A 20,285-nucleotide genomic window follows, 5' to 3' on the forward strand; every position below is an offset into this window, starting at 1 on the left:
CCAGGAAATATCGTCTAATAATATATATGGCTAAATATGATATAGAGAATAATATACTAAATATGTGTATAATCTATCAGTCAAATTTAAATTAAAAAGGGTCGGAAGATAAATATTCGAAAAATTAAAGCTTCATGCATGATTTTACACAATTTTATTTTACAATCCCCATTTGATATTGTGAGAGCTTATAATATTGTACTTCGTATTCGGTTGTCAAACAAAAAGAATGTAAAAATTCTATATGGTTCATTTTTTTATATATTGGTTGATCACATTTCGCTGATAATTTTTCTTTCTTTTCGATGGTAGTCATCCCTCGAGTCGTTCATAATCAAATTAAAATATACAAATCAGAGAGAGAAAGTTTATTTTCTAACAAGGGCGCATTAGAGGTGATACGAAATAAGAGGGATACATAGTACTATTCTATTATAGAATAGAGATAATATGTAATCTCGCACGCTTCGCGTGCATATAAGACTAGTAAGTTATAAAGGAGTATGTAATAATAGTAAATAATAAGAATAATAATAATAATAATAATAATAATAATAATAATAATAATAATAATAATAATACGTTGAATTTAACTGAATTTAACTCCATTTTCTCCCTGTTGGAGGTCTTTTTACCAATTTATTAGGTTATCTCTGCCAATTTATTGGGTTTTATCTCTCTCGTTGAGAGAGTTTGGGGATATATTTTAATTTTGCAGAGAAAGTTAATTCATTGATGATTAGGGATGGGCATGGGCCGGGTTTGGGACAGGTCCAGTGAGACACAGACCCATATATTTTATGGATCCAAACACGACCCAGATTCATTGGGTCTGAAAAATTCAGACTCTTACCCGAATCAAATGGGTCTGGCGGGTCTTGGATCTAAAATGGGTACGAAATGAGTCTTGATTTTTTATTAATTTTTTTTTGTCACTAAATTATTTTCTGGACCATTAATCTGGCCATAATTTTTCATCATATTCGTGTATAAAATATCATAAGTTATTATAAATTACTTTCCATACAATATTATGTAAAAAATGTGCCTAAAAATAAGTTAAATTAATATATTTATTATTTTATTAATTAAATGGGTCTATGGGTCGGATATGGACCGGGTTTGGGTCTAAAAGTATTGGACCAAGATCCAGACTCGTTTATGAACACATGGACTCGTTTATAAATTGAAATATACTTCCTCCGTTCCGCAAAGGATGCATCATTTCTATTTGCACGTATGCCAATACGCTTCTTTGAACATTAATATCTCTAAATGTGTATAAGTAAAAATTATAAAAAGTTGATATTTGGAATCCTTGCATTAATACGAATTTAACAAGATCTCACTTGACTACGTTTTTTCTTACACAACAGTGAAAAAATGATTGTCAAAGTTGATTGATGAATAGTGCGCAAATGAGAAACGATACATCTATTGTGGAATGGAGGAAGTAGTAAACTGATGATTAATTTGTATGAGAAAGTGGAATATAGTACATGTAAAAAGGAATAAAATATTTTTTTGTGTGATCCAAAATGAGGGTAATATGAGAAGCATTTTATATTCAAATAAGAACACATGACTATAATTATAGGATGCTTAATTTAAAATATAAGACTGTAATTTTGGGACACGGGGAATACGTAGTATTTAAATTAAAAAAAAAAAGAAAAAAAAAGGACCTTTACTCGTACAAGTCTTTGCAACTCGCTTTAGCTCACTACATACACAGATACACTGATACACACCGACGTGTTATATATGTACAGGAATGTAGGAGCAGAGCAGGGCGAATGTTTCTCCGGGAAAATCGGCAATTGACGACGATGAACAGGTACTTCGAAAATTGAATAAGGAATCATAGAAATGGGTATATACAATGCATCTCTCTCTTCCTCTCCTTGTCCAACTGCATCTCCTTCTCCAATCTCCCTGTTTCACTCTTACCCCCAGCGCATACACTTTCTCACACCCCCGATTCTCCTGCCCCGTAATCACAGCTCTGCCTTTACCACCTTCATTTTCTCTCTCCTCCTTTCTTTTTCCCCATCTTCATCCTCATCGTCATCCCTTCCCCTATCTTTTGATATATCACATTACATTATTATCTATACCATTTTTGGGTTTCTAATTTTTCTTTCTCTTCCCCTTTTTCTGGGTTTTCCCTTTTTTTGGCTATCTATCTTTCTTCCTATGGTAATCTCCTATTTTTTTTATTCTTTCTTTTTTTAACTTTTTTTTGTTAATTTTCCTTTCTGGGTTTTCTCTGTCTTAGGTTAATTTCATCTAGGTTTTCGACATTTGTAATTTCAATCATTTTAACAATCAGTAATTATGATACGCGAATGATAAATCAATTGTCAAATCATCTATGCAATATGTAATGGAGTATTGTAGAGGGTGGTACAATCCCCGAGACTTTAACCAATTTATAGATGTTCATTAGAGTTGTTTACCTCATGAAATTTGTGGGTTGTTTTGTTATATTGTGGTACATTGTGTTGGGAATTCATGCTAATTTTGCCAAGTTTGAATTCTTAAGGATGCGTAATAAAAGAAGGTGCGAATTTGATTGGCCGGAGGTGGTTGTGGCCGGAGAGCGTTTGGTGATCAGTTTGAAGGATGGGAAGGGTTAAATTGAAGATTAAGAGATTGGAAAGTAGTAGCAATCGTCAAGTGACTTATTCAAAACGGCGTACCGGAATCATAAAGAAAGCTAGAGAGCTGGCTATTTTATGTGACATTGACATTGTTCTGCTCATGTTCTCTCCCACAGGGAAGTCGACGTTGTTCCTTGGAGAGCGTAGGTATAGTTTTATTGCTAACATCTTGTGAATGATTATTATTTTGTTTGGGTTTTCTTTGCATCAATGCATTGATTATTATTTTGTTTGGGTTTTCTTTGCATCAATGCATTATGAATTTATGATGTATTAATGTTGTGATAATAAGAGTTGAAAAATATGAGAATGCATACGTAATCATGTTTTATATTATGAACGAGTAAATATCTGAAACTTGATTAGCGACCTTATTAGAAAGGACGATTACGAAACTAGAAAACAATAGTTGTTTGGTTAAATATAAGCACTTGAGTGAAACTTGTACTAGTTAGTCTCTTGTGCATCCTATACGATCTTTGTGACAATGCCATTCACCACTTTGTAGAAGATTGCTTTTAAGTTGTTAGGAAGACGCTTTGACTTGTGAAGGTTGAACTGCTTACTTGACCGATGATAGAAATTTGAGGACGCACGTGGAAGTTTTGATGGACCTGATAATATAACAAAATTGCATTGTTATCATTGATTACATTAATAAGAAATGTACAACAATATTTGCTTTGGCAGAAAACTTGTTTCTACCCCTCATATTTTGTGTCATATTTTGTGTGGGAGCCCTCTTAATTAGCTCATCCCTAAACTTATGCAAATACAACCTATTTATAGTGGTTGTATACTAGTGCCTAGATTTTTCCATACTTGTCATTTATCTAGATTCTTCTTGACTAGATATTGATATTTCTGAAGGAAATTCTATACATTGTTTTAGTTAGATTTTTCTACACACTTTACTACTAGATTTTTGTATAGTACATTCTAGATTTAGATTTTTCTAGATTAACATTTTAACACTCCCTATAATCTTGAAAAAATCTTGTACTCTAAAATGTTTATCTTTCAAAAATCTCGTTGGTGCACTTGTCACCAACCACCAATCGATATGAATTATTGAGTTGCAATGTTGGCACCCGTGTTACCAACCTTCATCTTCTCGATACGTTTTATTAGTCTTGATCATCTTCTCGTTGGTATCCTTTTGTTATTTGTGCTCATATCACCAACCATCCCCAACAATTTTGTTCTTCACATCTTGCAGATTTTCAACTCTGTGTGTTGGTACCCTTGTTACCAACTTGCTCCAGTGTCTTTCTCCCGATTTATCTTTTGTTGTGGTGCTCATGTCACCACCTAGCACTGCTAATGCTCATGTCATTAGCAAACTCCAAATTTCTCTTTGTGAATTTTGTTTTTCTTCCTTTTTTTCTTATTTTTTTTGTCTCCAATCTACTCTTCAAAACATATTTTCTTCTTTCATCTTTTTCCATCATTTCTCATTTTTATTATCAACTTTTATTTTCCTCTATTTTCCTCCATAAATTTCTTCTAGTTTAATTTTCCCATATTTGTTATCTTCTTTAAGAAATTTTAGATTTAGAACTTACCTATTTTCTTTTCCATATTTTCTTCAAATCTTGTAACCCTTCACGTCTTGAGGTCTTCGGTCTTCAATTTAGTTGTAATCACTTTTTCGGCTCTGATACCATGATAGAAATTTGAGGACGCACGCGGAAGTTTTGAATTGACCTGATAATATAACAAAATTGCATCGATTACATTAATAAGAATTGTACAACCATTTGCTTTGGCAGAACACTCGTCTCTACCCCTCATATTTTGTGTGGAAGCTCTCTTGATTAGCTCATCCCTAAACTTATGCAAATACAACCGATTTATAGTGGTTGTATACTAGTGCCTAGATTTTTCTATACTTGTCATTTTTCTAGATTCTTCTTGATTAGATATTTCTTAAGTAAATTCTAGACATTATTTTGGCTAGATTTTTCTACACACTTTACTACTAGATTTTTGTATAGTACATTCTAGATTTAGATTTTTCTAGATTAACATTTTAACAACCGAAACTTTATACAGTCCTGTAGCTAATAACAAATTGTGTAGATTGCAAGCATATAGCTGAGCCTTTTGAAATAACAAATCTTGTAGAATGCAATCAGCTGATATTGTCAAAGCATATTGTATCTACGAAGTATATGTTTTTAAAATTCTGAACTGTTGTGCCTGTATGCATTTTCAGCAACCTCGAACAAGTCATCACCAAGTTTGCTCAATTAACTCCACAAGAAAGGGCAAAAAGGTTTGAATAAATTTATGCAAGATCATCACCATTTTTTAGTTTTTGATTTGAAAACCGTTTCTAAATGTTAGCTTTGTTTGTTGCAACAGGAAATTGGAGAGTCTTGAAGTAAGCAAACTCTTTCGACAAGTTTTGTTATCTAATTGTCTCTCGTGTTAAAGATTGACTATCATGATGCTTTGAATTTGTGCTAAGTTATTTCTTTTTGTTGCTTTTCCTTCTTCAATGGGTAGGCACTAAAGAAAACTTTTAAGAAGTGTGACCATGATGTAAATATAGAAGACTTTGTTGCTTCAAGGTATGCAATCATTAATTTGATGTATCTTCATTAGAAAGGCAAAACTTGAAAAGATCTGATTATATGTTTTCTCTTGCAGTAGTCAAACGGCTGAGGTATGATTGGTTGCTGATTCAGTTGATGAATGATTTACATGATACCTAGTTCTTTCTCTGTGCTTAAGTTGCTCATTATTTTAATAGGACCTGGCTAACCAAGTGGGACTATTGCAAGCACAGATTTCAGAAGCGCACAAGCGACTGAGGTGCACCTTTAGCATTTAATTGTTCAAGTATTGTTGTTTTCTAAGCATTTTCCACCAGAAACTGAAGAGTAAAATGAAAGCAACACTTAGAGCAATAATATTTGAGAGAAGGGAAGAAAACTGTTATATTAAATCTGATAAATTACATTTTCTGCCTTTATTACATTTATAGCAGGAGTAGTATGAAGCATTGTGCACTCACAATCACACACTTCTCATAGCTAATCATTCGGTGACATCATTGTTAATGATGCCACCCTAGTACGCCTAAAGGACAACTAGCAAATCTGCTGATAGGACAGCTACATTAACGGCTAGCAAAGAAGAAAAAGACTAGGGAAATTCTAGGAAGTTGCTGATTTATTCTTGGACTGATTTGCTGAGCATGCTTCATATGATCTGTATGATCATCATTCTTCAACACTCCCCCTCAAGCTAGCAGTGTAGTAGAGGAGGCTGCTAACTTGGACATCTGACGCAGTAGAGACTTAGTGAGTATATCAGCCAGTTAATGCTCAGATGGTATATATTGAGGTTGCACAGTGCCATCTGTAACTTTATCCCTGATAAAGTGAAAATCAATCTCTACATCTTCGCTCTTTCATGCTTCACAGGGTTTGCAGCAATGGCTAGCGCAGCCTTGTTATCACATTTTAGAACAATACTAGGTAGGTTTTTAAGGTTTAAGTCTTTAAGAAACTTAGATATCCAGGTTACTTCACAAATGGTTAAGGCCATGGCCCTATATTCTGCCTCTGTGCTTCTAGCCACAACTTGTTTTATGGACTTCCAGGAGATAGGAGAGGACCCTAGCACTCTAGCAGGATGGATGCACCATAAACCAGTAGTAGATCTTCTAGATATGTGACAACCAGCCCAATCACTGTCACAAAATGCAGTTAGCAGAGTTAGATGCTCGGAGAGTTCCTTGCCCTGTGCTTCCGTGTAGGTATCTTAGCACTCTCTTTGCTGCTTGCAGGTGAGCGTTAGTAGGTTTATGCATAAACTTACTCAATGTGTGCACAACAAAGTTATTGTCAGGTCTAGTTATGGTCAAGTATATCAACTTGCCAACTAGCCTTTGATAAGTAGTGATAGTGTGTAGATCATCACCCTTGTCATGAGTTAGCTTCACCATAGGGTCAATTGGCAGCTTGAGAGGTTTAGAACTTTGCATGCCATACTCTTTTAGCATGAGTTGAGCATATTTCTTTTGAGATAGAAAGAATCCTTGCCCAATTCTGTCAATTTTTATTCCCAAAAATTATCTGATGTTTCGTAGATCTTTCATGTGAAAACTTGTTGACAGGAACTGTTTGACCTCTTTTTATTAAGTCTTCATTGTTGCCTGCTATGAGTAGGTAATCTACATACACCAACACTGTCGCAAATCTTTCTTTGACCATTTAGTGAATAGGGAGTAATCAGTCGACAAAAGTTGAAGGCTTTTAATGCAGATGAGAGCTATGCAAACCACTGTCTAGGTGCCTATTTTAGTCCGTAAAGGGACTTTTGCAGTTTGCATACTCTCCTTACACTTCCTACTTCTGTGATGTCTATTCCTTTCCCATATCCAATGTAGCCAGCAGGGAGAGTAATATAGACATCTTCAAGTAAGTCCCGATGTAAAAAGCATTTTTTTTACATCCATTTGACTCAAAAACAAATTTTCCATTGCAGCAATTGCCAATAAGGACCTTACAGTTGTCATTTTTGCAACTGGTGCAAATGTTGCCTCGTAGTCTATTCCAAACCTTTGTTTACTCCCTAGAATCACCAATCTAGCTTTGTGCCTTTCTATTGACCCATTAGGATTGTATTGTCTTATAGAGCCACGTGCAGCCTATTGCCCTTTTTCCTTAAGGCAGGTCAGCCAAGGTCCAACTATTGTTGCTTTCCAAGGCCTTCAACTCTTCATTCCTGGACTCAATCCAACTTTCATGTTGAATTGTTTCACTGAAACTAGCTGGGTCTTGTACTTGGGTCATATTACTCAGAAATGCTGCAAATTCTTCCTGTATTTCTGAGTTGAGGTTCTATGAGTAGCCTCTGCATTGTGTTGAAATCCAGCAAACCAACCAGGTGGTTGTTGTGATGTGTTGGTTCTTCTGAGAATTTGACCAACATCATCTGACTGTCTTTGGTGACTGCATTGTTTCTTCAGTATTGTCAGCATTATATCATCTGAGTCACTTTCTTGGTATATGACTTTAGTATCTAGCACTGGTGCAACTGCAGGCATATCTATAGGCATAGGTGACTGATAGGTTATGTTTGGATCACTGTTGTTGAATGGGAAGATGTGCTCAAAGAATATCACATCCCTAGAGACGAATCCTTGTTTTGTTTCCAAGTTGAGCAGCTTGTAACCCTTTTGAGACTAAGGATAACCCATGAACACACATGGTACTCCCCTAGCTGAGAATTTATCTTTATGAGTTGCAGGATTGTAGGCAAAAGCCAAACAACCAAATGTTCTCATGTGATGTACTCAGGTTTCGTGATATGCAACTTTTCGTAGGGTGAGACATTTCCTAGAATGGGTGTAGGGAGCCTGTTGATTATGTCTGTTGCTGTAAGCATACAATCACCCCAATATTTCAATGCCAAACCAGCTTTCCTATGTCTCCTTTCAACTCTTCCATTCTGTTGGGATCTTTGGTCTTTCCACACATGAGGTCTGATGAACAATGCCAAGATTCCTAAATATTTGTGCATTTATCATCTTGGAACTCAAGAGCATTATCTGATCTTATTGTCTTAACACTTGCATCAAAATGATTTTTAGCAAACAAGACAAACTTTCTAATAGCCATGTAGGCATCAGATTTTAGTCTTAGCAGGTTTACCCAAGTTGACCTAGAGAAATCATCAACAATAGTAAGTACTGGTATGCTATACTCTTTGTTGCACCATATAATTGCCATATTAATAATATTATAATGGAAAAGATATAGAGTCTGTGAGCCTTAATTGTACCAACAAGTTTGAATGCGCACACCATAATGATAGTCAATTTAATAATATCGCCTTACTGTTAACAAATGCATTATGATTTATGAGTACATTGAGCTTAGTTTCAAGTCCATAACTTTTTTATTGGTAATTCTTTTGAACAGCTGTTGGAGTAATCCTGATAAGATAGACAATGTCGAGCATCTTCAGCAGATGGAAAACTCCTTGAAGGAATCACTTAACCAGATTCGCTTACACAAGGTATAAATATGTTGCCCCTGAATTTGCTGTCGATTTACTTTACCTCATCATTTCTGAATTATACTACGACTTCTGTCTTAAAGCTAATTTTACATTTCTCTAGAGCATGGAGAATAAGGAGGGAGAAGTAGAGAGAGAAATAAGGGTGGGTGTGGGTTCCAACTTCCAACTTAAGAGATATAGTAGAGAGAACGAAGTGCCAAAAGTGGTATGTTAACTTAACAACAATGCATGCCAAACTGGTAAAATGGTAAGCTAACTCTAGGACGAAGGGAGCATTATAATTGCTTTACATTTTTAATTCTTGGTGGAAGGTGGAGTGAAGTTATGATTGAAGGTATCCTATTCTTAGTATACATGGACACTGTGCTAGAAAATAGTTGCAGAAGTTCATTCTTATTGGTGGTAAAGAGATGATTAGAATGTTAAAAAGGAAAGGCCCTAAATATGTTTTAAGATACTGAGTTACTGCTAATCTCGTGGATTAAGGCATAACAAAAATCCTATAAACTGACTGATGATATTCATTAGGAACTAATGCTTGGTATTCACCTAACAGGATAATATTGGAAAACACCAACTTCTGTCTCTAGACTGCAGTAACCAGGTACATATATACATTAGATGATAATCACTCTATTCCTTGCTGGCATACTTTCTTTTAAATTGAATGATTATATAACCAGTGCTCATAATCCAGTTCCAGAATGGGATGCATATGCCGTTAATGATGGGTGGTATACAAGAATGTCAGCCATTATCATGGCTTTCGAGTAATGAGAATCAACAAATGTTGTTGTCTGAGGAGCCAAACTTTTTGTCTCACAGGTGAAAACATCCTATTTCCCCAATGCCTTGATATTATTATTATGCAGAACTGTGTTGTAAAATAAATAACATGATTAATTCTTTTAACAGCAGCAGTATTCTCTTCTGCCTTTTTCTTTCAATAAACTCACGTCTGTGCTACTTTATCGATGTTTATTTAGAGATATGAAGTGCACCAGCGATGCTTCTCTTTCTGGATATTCTGGATACTACGGCGATGTCAAAATAGAAATGGATAATGCCAGACAATGTGAGAACACAAGACAGGAGTGTAGTAGCTTAAATGAGCTGACTAATAATGCATGCATGGGAGTTCAAATTGGTGAGCAATATCCATACTCCCCATACGGAAATATAAGTCTGCCTGAGGAGAAGAAAGTGATGCCAGATAATGGAATCAATTTTCAAGGCAATCCAGTGGAATACCAAATTCCTGGTCATTTTGATATGCCTAGGACTATGTATGATACAAGACCTCAACCATGGGTTCCTGCTGCTTTGCAATGTCCCATTCCTATGTTCAATGAAAATTCATACCCACAGGTTGGTTCTCAATAGCATCTGATGTTGTGTTTGTTGATTCCATGTCTGTTATCTTGATCTTTGCCATTCTTTTTTAGGTTTCATGTTAAAAGAGTTTAATGCTTTTAGTGGTGTACGATAATGCGGTCTTAAGAACTTTCTTGGAGCTCAATTGCTGTCATGTGGCTCTCTGGTTTGTCCTCATAAAGTTCCTTTCTGTTCATCCTTTTTCCTGAAAGCAGGTTACTGTTATTTATTCTGGGTTTCCAAAGTCGCTTCAAATTACTATGCTGTCTTGTCATTCTGTGAAAATCATGTTATCTGGTTTTTCACTAAAGACCACAGGGGAAAGGCTGCCATTCATTGATTCCATTTAATATGTTGATCACATTTCTTTCTCTTTAGACCCTTTGTTTTGGCTTAAACTCTTGCTTGCTTTTTTAGTCCAACTTTTTCTAACATCTAGAAGGATCTGGTTCGCTGATAAAAAAGGATCCTGATCTCCCTCCCCTTCAAACTATACCTCCACCCCCTTGTATCCTAATTTCCTTGTCTTTGAATTGATTAGTCATTCCATAAGCAGAGGATAAAAAAGTTCTGTCATGATTCATGATCTTGTCCTCTATATCATCAGTAATCTACATGATGATTTGCATCTTACTGGGATATCTTGATTAAGAGTTCAATAACTGCTTGATATCATCTTACCATATCATGGTGAAGGGGTAAAAAATCCCAACATTAGTATACGCACATACATAATTATATATACTACTCCCTCCGTCCCAAAATTATAGTCCTGCATTCAAATCGGGCGTCCCATAATTACAGTCTTGTTTCCTTATTTGAACATAAAATATTTTCCATATTAACCTCATTTGGGACCCAAAAAAAAATATTGAAAACCTTCCCATATACTATATTCTCCTTCTCCATGTACTTTATTCCTTTTTACATGTATTATATTCTACTTTCTAATACAAATTAATCATCATATTTCAATTTCCTACACACTATATTTTACTTTTCTTAAAATCCGTGTTTTTAGTCAAACAGAACTATAATTTTGGGATGGAGAGAGTAGTATACATGTTAAAGATGACTTGGATGGAAGGAGATTAGAAGGATATGAAGAATTTGGGTTTACAGGAGCATATTACGGTCAATAGAAGGGAATGGAATCATGGTTACAGGAGATGAAGTCTTGGTTCATGTAGACGACCCCCATCATTGGGATCAAGGCTTCGATGTTGTTGTTCAAAAGTTTTATCTGCTGTACATGTCTGTGTTTAGTGTCTACATGAAACATGATGCTCATCAACTAAATACTGTTTTTTCCTTGCTGCAGCCTAATTTATGATTGAGGTACTGGCTCCTCCACAATAGCCACGAAGGATAGGACGCTTAGTAGCAGAAGCTTAAATCCGCAATGAAGGTCAACTGTAGTAGCATAAAAGCTCAACTAATCAAATCTTATGTTCTGAGATAACGCATTTTAGGATGTCTGATTTGGTGGGTTGTTCGGCTTACCGTAACAATTTCTGTATAGTATAATGTATAGAAAGTATAGGTGGATACATGTAGCACATTCTTTACAAAAAATACAAAGAAAGTCAACTGTGAATAGGGAATTTTTCCCCCTTTCATCCCATTTTTTTTTTATCCTCCCATCATCTGGGAAATTTTGCTGAAGGTTTCTAGTGACTGATCCTGTAAAATTAGAATCCTGCACTCTGCAGAGTTTTACTGTAATCTTAAATTTATACTCTGAACTACAGATTCAATTTATTCTTTCTAGCTGATAAAGGATATTGGCATAATGCAATACACAAGTATGATATTGTTCTTCTCTACGCGTACTTCTTAAATTTAAACCCTTTTAATCTTACAGTTACAGCTAACTCAGTGTCAGTATCAGGACAAGTATATGGAACTGTCAGGGTCAGTTCGGGTTAACTCAACTGGTGTTTGGTTATTCAGTTTTGGTTGAGGTCGGGCCAAATTCAAATTGGTTGTCAAAAGAATGTTAGTGTTGCTCATGAGAATAATGAAATTGATATCAGGAAAGCTAAGATTTAGAAAAACAGAAAGTGCCAACTTTAGTTGTCCTGTACATTGAAAACCCTTGAATAATTACCAGATAAGATCAATATTATATAGTCCACAAAAGATTTGATTGTTACAAAAGAACTATGATAACAGTGTTTCCATCTAGTAGTGGAGTTGGACTTAGTTACCACCAAATGTCTGGATAATGGTGTTGTGCCATGGGTCTGATAGATGCTGCTGAAGGTTGTCAAAAGGCCCCTTTCCAGTCACATTGTGTTGCACAATGAACCCTAAGAATGCCAACATAGCCAATCTCCCTGCCAAATTACAACAAAAAAACACAGTAAAAATCAGTAAGAGGTAATTAAAGAAAAGAAAAAGAGTTGCAGATTGTAATTAAGGTTAACTAATTAGTAATTACCATTAGCAAGCTCTTTCTCCTTGGCCTCAGTAGTAGGTGCAAAGTTGAGAGGGTTAAATATGCCACCAGGGTAACCACATTCATTAGGAGGCAAACTGTATTGCTTGAAAATAGGGTCTTGGTTAACACAACCAGGGTTCTTAATGTCTTGCCATCTTCTTATCTCAACATAATGGAACAAGATGAATTCAATCACAAACAAGGTTGATGATGATGCGAAGTACTCTGATTTCCCTGCATCATACCATTTTGGTACGTCAATGATTCCGATACTTGTGAACACCTCCGGTAGCAACATTCCGGCAACACCAAGCATCGCCCACCGCCCATTCACCAGCTCGGCTTGCACAAACCACCTCAAGTTTTCTGGGTCCTCTGCTAATGCCAAGGGATCAAATCCATTGTCTCCTGGAAGACTGTATGGTTCATAATATGGTACACAAAGAAAAGTGTCAACTTCTCTTTACAATTAGTAGATAATTTATACATAAAGGTCTGTTTTACTTCACTAAAATGTCATTTGCTTTTCTCCATCTCAATCAATTGGGGGTGATTAAACAAAAGCCACAATTCTCAATTCTCAATTCTCAATTTTCAGTTTCATTCATGATTTTAGCATAGCTAATCACATTAACCAAGTTCGACATCAGTTCTTACATTGTCTCAAACCTCAAATATAACTATACAAAGTATAGGATCATGTGATACTACACAAATATGTGCATAATAATTGTGAGAATCCCATCACATAATTTAAATAATTAAATAAGGGTTATAGTAGAAAACTCAATCATTAATCATCACTTAAATTTCTTTAGGAAAGCCAGGAACTTTTTCCGGACATTCTAAACTAGTATTCCTCTGTTACTCTATATGGTTATATTTTTATTGGATTAGAAATATTGATCCACTAATAATAAGTTAAAGATTTTACATTAAAAAAAAGGGGGATAAAAGTGTAATTACCTGCCAGTAAGGTAGCCAGGAGAAGCCAAACCAGGCAACCACTCACCCTTCTTAGCTTCAACCTTGAAAGAAGTAGTTGATGAAGTTGATGGTAGCCTAACACCACTTGATTCCTTGTTAAGCTTACCTGGAACACCAGTCAAAAACCTCGGTTTCGACGCGCATGGACGGAATCCGGCGATCGATGCCTGTGTTGTAACTGCTGCCATTATTTTTCCTTATGAATAATAAAAATTATTGGATAAATTGAAAGAAATTTAATTGGGTTGTTTAGAGAGTGTAACAAAGTTGATACACCTTTGTTATGTGTTACACTCTCCCTTGTGTTTTCATTTCTATGCAAAGCCTTGTGGCTCATGTTTATTGACACTCATTTTGGATTTTATTTTGGGTGGGGTAATCCAACGGCTGTGATTGGCTTATGACTATGAGATTAACCAATCAGAATTGTTTTATGCTATCCTTATCTAATGCCATATCCATATATCTATTGCTTTGTTTCTGTTGGTTTTTATAGATCATATGGGTCCCAATTACATGCCACGTTGGAAGATTTTTCACAACTGGAATCTTAGTTAACCATTGAGAATTAGACATCTGGTAGGCTGTATTTCTTTCTTACAATAATATATCTGGGATGATATGTTAATGTCCCTCCCTATCGTGATGAGAATTAGGTAGGATTTGGAGTTTGATAAATTGATTTGTGTAATACAAAATACAAATTCTTATCAAAGACATTAAGCTAGTAAGTATATCAGACAATCAAATATGAGACGAGCAATATAAACATAATCATACACAAAAAATCAAAAAGAATACTCCGTAATAGTCCTCTTATATCAAGAGACTGACCACATACAAACTCAAAAGTGTTTTATCATAAATCTAATTGGCTACAAAGGAGTAACTCACTAGTTTTATATTTGGTCATTATTCCTATATTTCCACAAAACTGGAAAATTAGCATCGCTCGTGCCACATTGCTTGTTGCAGGGTCAATACGATGGTAGGAGTCTGTGTAAGGACGTGCCCTGGTTGCTTCACTATCTCTTCTTCTCTTCTCCTGTGCATAAACATAGGTTACATAGTGCACTCATTTAGCCCAAGGACTCCCGTCTCGGAATGTCGTTGCTATTTTAAAGCTTTTAACGAACATAAAGAATGGGAGTTTAGACTCATCCTGGACTCGAAGCAACTTAGAGATACCTCTAATCCTCCATCAAATCACTCCACACCCTCTCCTACGGTCCTACCACCTCCCCTCCCATCCTGGTGAGGTGGCTTTCGCCCCCCTAAGGCGCCTTTAAACTCAATTTCGACGGTTCATGCAAGGCCCACTCTTCAGCGGCAAGCATCATCATCATAGACAACAACAACACTTCAACACTTCAACACAACAATCTCTTTTCATTTGGGTACCACTCAGGTTTTTATGGCATAAACAATGGCGTTACACAAAGGAATTCAGGAACCAATACGTCTCAACATCGCAGATTTATTCATAAAATGTGATAACCTCTTAGTTATTTATTTAGTTAAAGGGGTTTGGAGGATCCCTTGGAAACTCCACATTATAGTCAATGATATGAAGATCCTCCTTCAGCAATCCAAGAGTGTTCATATTCAGCATATATTCAGGGAAGCAAACACAACAGCAGAGTGGTAACAAATGTTGGTCATCTTATTGTAGATTCTATGCATATCATTCCTTATACTAGTCCTCAGTTAGAGTCAATTGTTAGCAGCGACTGCTTAGGAGTTACCCTAGTCCGGAGAGGCTCCTAAATTTGTTTTCCTTATCTTCAAAAAAAAAGAATTACTACTACGTACAAAAGTACTCCGTATTAAGGAGAGACCAAGCGAGTGGTAAAAGGGAAACAAAAAAAAATGAGACATCAAGTATTGGGCCTGGCATGATTGTTCTAGAATAGTTGAGCCCAATAGCCCATACCATATTAGCTAATGGGTTGAACACACTTTTTTACCATACTATAGAAGTAATAGAAGGAACTAATCTTCACCTTTGTGGTCTGAGTGAGTTATGGCATTACAAATTATAAACATGAGAAAATTAGTGACCTATAATAAATTAATAATGAACAATTATTCAGTCTTTGCTACTAGAACCAAACTTCATTGTTACCGTAAACAAGTGTTCTAGTGAAGCTAACATGGTAGATTTCCTAGCTCGGTTGAAACGAATTATGAATAGACAATCAAATATCAATATGGAATGGAGATAGTACACACTACGACGTTCAAATAAATTTACGAGGTAACTTTAATGCTAGGGTTGAAGGGTTCGAATCATTGACATGCTAGATGAACTTCACGCAGGCGTGCACAACTGCACATCGACAGATAAGAAAGTAGTTCGTAATCATGCATAACAATAAACACATTAATTAACAATAATGTAAATGACTTTCAATCATAACATAACAACTAACAAGATCTCTTGATATATAATTAACACTTGAAACACACTCACAAAGTACATATCTTAACTGCAAAAGCAGTGATTACACTTGATTTTGCTTAAACACCAACTCCAACAGACAAACAGACACTAAACCCAAACCTAAATTACCAATTTGAAAATTGGCGGGTGGTAAAAGCCCACCCCTGCCCTAATTCTGTCCCATTATAATACCAGGACAGAAATATAATAACCCATGACCCATACTTGAAATTTTTTAAAATGAATGAAATGGGCTTTATGTGATAAAAACAAGCCCAAGCCCAATTCCATTTATTTTCTTTTAATAATAAGGGCTACAATAAAATTAGCCCTTACTATTGTGGAATGTGGACCCCACACTATTTAAAATAAAATAAAAAACACTACACTTTATAGTGAACTATGGTCTAGTAAAAAAGAGTCAAAATTGGGGACCGGTGTAAGTCTGACCAAAGGACCAAGTAGGAGGAGCGACGTTGAGAGCGGTGACGGTGCGGCCGTTGCTGGTGGTGACCTTAAAGGAAAGGCTTTGGCCATTGAGAAAAGAGTTGGATTGCCAATTTTGACCCCAGTTTCTTGACATGGATTGCCAATTAGTTTTGGAGCCTTTGATGGAAGCTGCATGTACATCCCCTGCACCTCCAACGTTGGTGATTAATACCAGGTTGAAGTATGAATGACCGTTCACTGTGAATCTGATTCCTCCTTTCTTCATGCATGGTACCCTGCACCCCACCCACACAGGATTATATTAAATGCCTTGTTCTTTACTATACTTTAACATTTTCTTTAAAGAATTGAAATATAATTGTTCTAGATTTTAGGGTTAAATGCCTTGTGTTACCTTTCCAAGGTGGATAGAGAGTTTTATGACAGGCACTTATGCAATAATAAAAGCATGCATGGAATCAATTAAGTTTTTTATATCTTAATCTTAATATCTTGAAAAGTTACTTCTATTATTGTCAATTGATTTTAACGTGGAATTGCTATTGGACTTATAAGACTATTGTCAGTTGGTTTTAATATGGAATTGCTATTGGGCTTATATAACTATTGTCGGTTCGTTTTAATGTAAAATTGTTATTGGGTTTATAAGTGGATCGAACTCTCAAATAGAGGAAATACCTCTACAAATTATGTTATCGCACAATTTCAATTATAAAAATCAATCTCAATCATGACTAAGCCAAGTTCTATATGCAATCAAGTTTCCTTTAAAAGAAATTAGGAGTTTGGTGTGTACATATACATATGAGACTTTTTAGATGCATGAATGATGCAACATGCATGCCAAGTTTATGAAACAATTATTGCTCACATAAATATAAACTTGTATGAGTATAGAGTAACATAAAATTAGCTAAAAAGATGAGACTACTAGTAATCTTTTGACTTAATTATAATAAAACATGCCTTTTAAGATAATGTTAAAAAGATATGTAGTCTAACTAATTAAAGAGAGGAAAAGTAAAGGATGGGAGCAATTACAGTTAAAATGAAATTAATTAAGTAATTAAACAAACCATGTAAAGTACTCGGTAGTTGATAATTAAATAAACAAACCTTCTAAAGGAAATAGGGACAATTCCAGCCTTGTAGTGAGCAATTTGCTGGAAAATAGGCTGAGCAAGGTCAAAGTGCCTTAAAGGAGGATTACACCACCCTCCTGCGTTGTTTGGCAACGCATTGTTTGGTGGGCAGAAATTGGTGGCCGTCACAATTATTGACCCCGGCAGACACCACCTTGCGTCATTCACGCACCGCATCTCGTAGCACGCGCCGCAGCTTAACCCTCCGTTGAACAGTGCTGTGCTCAACGCGGCTGTGTTTGTGCCGTACCCTTGGCTGTACAAGTTTCCGTACCCACATGCACCGCCTAAACATTATCATAAATTAATAACACAAATTGCAAAAATTAAAACCCATCTTACTAACTTGAACTATACTAGTTATATTGTAGAATTACAAACTTACCCATGGTGCCAGAGGCGTCGCCGCCACCATAAAAGGTGGCGTGGGCTTCTGTCCAACCATGTCCGCCGTGAGGATGGGCAATGGTAGAGTAAAATACAAGTGAGGAGACGGTGAGGACAACTAGAAGATGGACAACACGAGACATGGTTTGGGTTCCTTTAATTTAATTAATTTAGTCGCAAAGGAAAAGTAAAGAATTTTGAGAAGTGAGGTGTGAGGTGTGAGGTGTGGAAAAATGGGAGCGGAGTAAAGGGGGTTAAATAGAGCTCAGTAGCTCACTATGCTGGTGTGGGGTCATGCTGTTTTTGGACTACAGATCGAGTACAGAGTACAGACTACAGAGGCGCTAACTTGGAACTTAGCCCATAACAACACACACGACTACACGACTCCGATGACCTTATTATTAATTTAAATTAAATTAAGAGATGATATTGTGTGATTAGGAGTGTTTTTCACTTTTTCTTCAATTCACATGTTTAATTAAGTTGTGTTAGTTATGTCTTCTTTCAATTTTCGTGTTGGGTGCTTTTTTCTTTTGGACCATACATTCACACATATTCCTTTTCTTCCCATATCTCAATCTAGTATATTTAATTAAAAAAAAAATGTGTCATATATATGAGATAAAATTCTGATTTGGAGGCCACTTTTTGTATCCAAACTTGATGACCAATTTAACCAAATTTTTAACTAATGGTCGAAATTCTGAGATTAATTTAATACTCTATCATGCCTCCTCATATAAAAATTCTTTAGGCTTAAAGTGTGAATGCAGCATGGGGTGGACCATCTTTTTTTTATTATTATTTGTTGACGATAAAATTGTGTAGCTTCATTCAATCATGGAAGCCTTATCTGCAATGATAAGGGGCGCGCGAGGACCAACGTACTCAACCAAAAGCTTAAATTAATAGTTGAAACCCTAAGAGTAATTTTGCATGCATATTGGACGGTTTGGATGGCTGGTTTTATATTATTTGTGGATATTCAATTATAAATTTATTACTCAAATCAATGTATAAATTATTTTGTGTCTAAAATGAGCAATAAGTTTGATAAAAGAGTCACATTATCGTTTCAACAATTTCAAAATATGGAGAGTTGATGCGTTGGTTGTAACGTTGGACGTTTCAAGAAAGAGAGAAACAAAGTTGAATGCAGACACATACGGAGTATCAGCTAATGTTATGAAGAATGGCCCCCCCAAACAAGGACTAGTTGCCACAATTCTTATTGTTACGATTGTTTGTCTTTTCTAGCATACCATTAGTGACTCCATACTTTCTTAAAATCATGAATGATAAGATTTTTATCACCATGCCGTATTTTCTGTTGCCAAATATTTATGGGGTAGGATTTGATTTTGGGATCAGTTTCGAGCAAAGTAAATTCAGTACTATGCTAGTGTTCTGTTTTAAAATTACAAAAAAATTTGTACGTGTGCCCCGGTTATACAAGTAGACGTAGCCTAGCTAGCTAGTGGTTAAAACTGATGGTCTGTATACGATAAGTCTCAGGTTCGAATCCTTCTAGTTTCCCCCCATTTATAATTTTATATTTCCCTTAAGGCTCATTCGCATCCAAAAGAACGTATGCCCCGGTTATACTACGTGGCTTATATGACATGAAGTACAAATTTATACTCGTGTTTACAAAAACTACGCTTACCCTCAAAAAGGGTTGTCCTTATTCTCAAATGAAAAAATTTATTGTGGGTTAACTTTGCATATAACATCGATATTTACTTAATTTGTTTTTAATAATTTGATAATAACCGTGCATCACATAAGTTTAACGACTACGACGTATATCACAATTTTTTAAAATAAGATATAAATTGGTTGATGCGAGCAACATATTAAAATCTTACACAATCTCGCTAGATTTATACGTGGTATATATAGTACTCCGTATTCCATTAGGGGTGGAATTGAGGGGTCGTATTAGGTTTTGCCGCCTATCCTGTATAATAATAAGAATGTCATGTGCTATTGTGAGGCCTTCAAATTCTCCATAAAGCAATTATATAGGCTTATGTGAGGCCTCCAAATTAAACCTCATCCAGACAATCTCATACAATACGGGCACGGCCAGTCATCTAGTATATAGAGTAGAGAAGGTAGTGTTAGAGAAGTAAATGATGAATGAGCGTTGATGAGTAGCAGTTCGTACGTGCATCGATGGGCTTAGAATTGAATAGATTGACATGCAGTACGTGTGGCTTTTTGGGTAGAGAAGATTGTGCATGAGATGATATATATGATGAAACGTGACTTCCCTATTGTAACAACAACTGTTCCAACATATATTCATTTTATGACCGCCCCATGCACGTACGTATCACGTATGAAAGAAA

The 20,285-nt window shown here is 35.7% G+C and overlaps 3 protein-coding genes across 7 annotated transcripts; 1 reads left to right on the forward strand and 2 right to left on the reverse strand.

Annotated features, from left to right (window-relative positions):
- The first annotated feature begins 1,680 nt into the window (after window positions 1-1,680).
- LOC110799503 (agamous-like MADS-box protein AGL65) lies at window positions 1,681-11,902 on the forward strand. 5 transcript variants are annotated; one of them, XM_022004779.2, is made up of 13 exons: window positions 1,681-1,837; window positions 2,546-2,810; window positions 4,882-4,941; window positions 5,031-5,049; window positions 5,175-5,239; window positions 5,319-5,334; window positions 5,422-5,483; window positions 8,603-8,699; window positions 9,259-9,306; window positions 9,400-9,527; window positions 9,689-10,070; window positions 10,148-10,242; window positions 11,398-11,902. In XM_022004779.2, exons 2-12 carry the CDS (start codon window positions 2,626-2,628, stop codon window positions 10,157-10,159), a joined length of 1,074 nt encoding a protein of 357 aa, XP_021860471.1. In that variant the 5' UTR covers window positions 1,681-1,837; window positions 2,546-2,625; the 3' UTR covers window positions 10,160-10,242; window positions 11,398-11,902. The 5 variants fall into 5 exon arrangements, with proteins under 5 accessions (XP_021860471.1, XP_021860464.1, XP_056683931.1 ...); XM_022004772.2 differs by lacking the exon at window positions 10,148-10,242; XM_056827953.1 differs by lacking the exon at window positions 10,148-10,242 and having other exon boundaries at window positions 5,322-5,334.
- A 221-nt stretch (window positions 11,903-12,123) lies between these two features.
- On the reverse strand, window positions 12,124-13,836 carry LOC110799524 (chlorophyll a-b binding protein 4, chloroplastic). The gene is made up of 3 exons (XM_022004795.2): window positions 13,486-13,836; window positions 12,520-12,935; window positions 12,124-12,415 (listed from the first exon to the last, which is right to left on the reverse strand). Exons 1-3 carry the CDS (start codon window positions 13,692-13,694, stop codon window positions 12,279-12,281), a joined length of 762 nt encoding a protein of 253 aa, XP_021860487.1. The 5' UTR covers window positions 13,695-13,836; the 3' UTR covers window positions 12,124-12,278.
- Window positions 13,837-15,922: 2,086 nt separating this feature from the next.
- Window positions 15,923-18,445, reverse strand: LOC110799534 (expansin-A1). The gene is made up of 3 exons (XM_022004802.2): window positions 17,927-18,445; window positions 17,516-17,828; window positions 15,923-16,674 (listed from the first exon to the last, which is right to left on the reverse strand). Exons 1-3 carry the CDS (start codon window positions 18,069-18,071, stop codon window positions 16,371-16,373), a joined length of 762 nt encoding a protein of 253 aa, XP_021860494.1. The 5' UTR covers window positions 18,072-18,445; the 3' UTR covers window positions 15,923-16,370.
- Between the last annotated feature and the right edge of the window lie 1,840 nt (window positions 18,446-20,285).

This window comes from Spinacia oleracea, chromosome 5, assembly GCF_020520425.1.
Source record: "Spinacia oleracea cultivar Varoflay chromosome 5, BTI_SOV_V1, whole genome shotgun sequence".
In the NCBI taxonomy this organism is placed as follows: domain Eukaryota; kingdom Viridiplantae; phylum Streptophyta; class Magnoliopsida; order Caryophyllales; family Amaranthaceae; genus Spinacia; species Spinacia oleracea.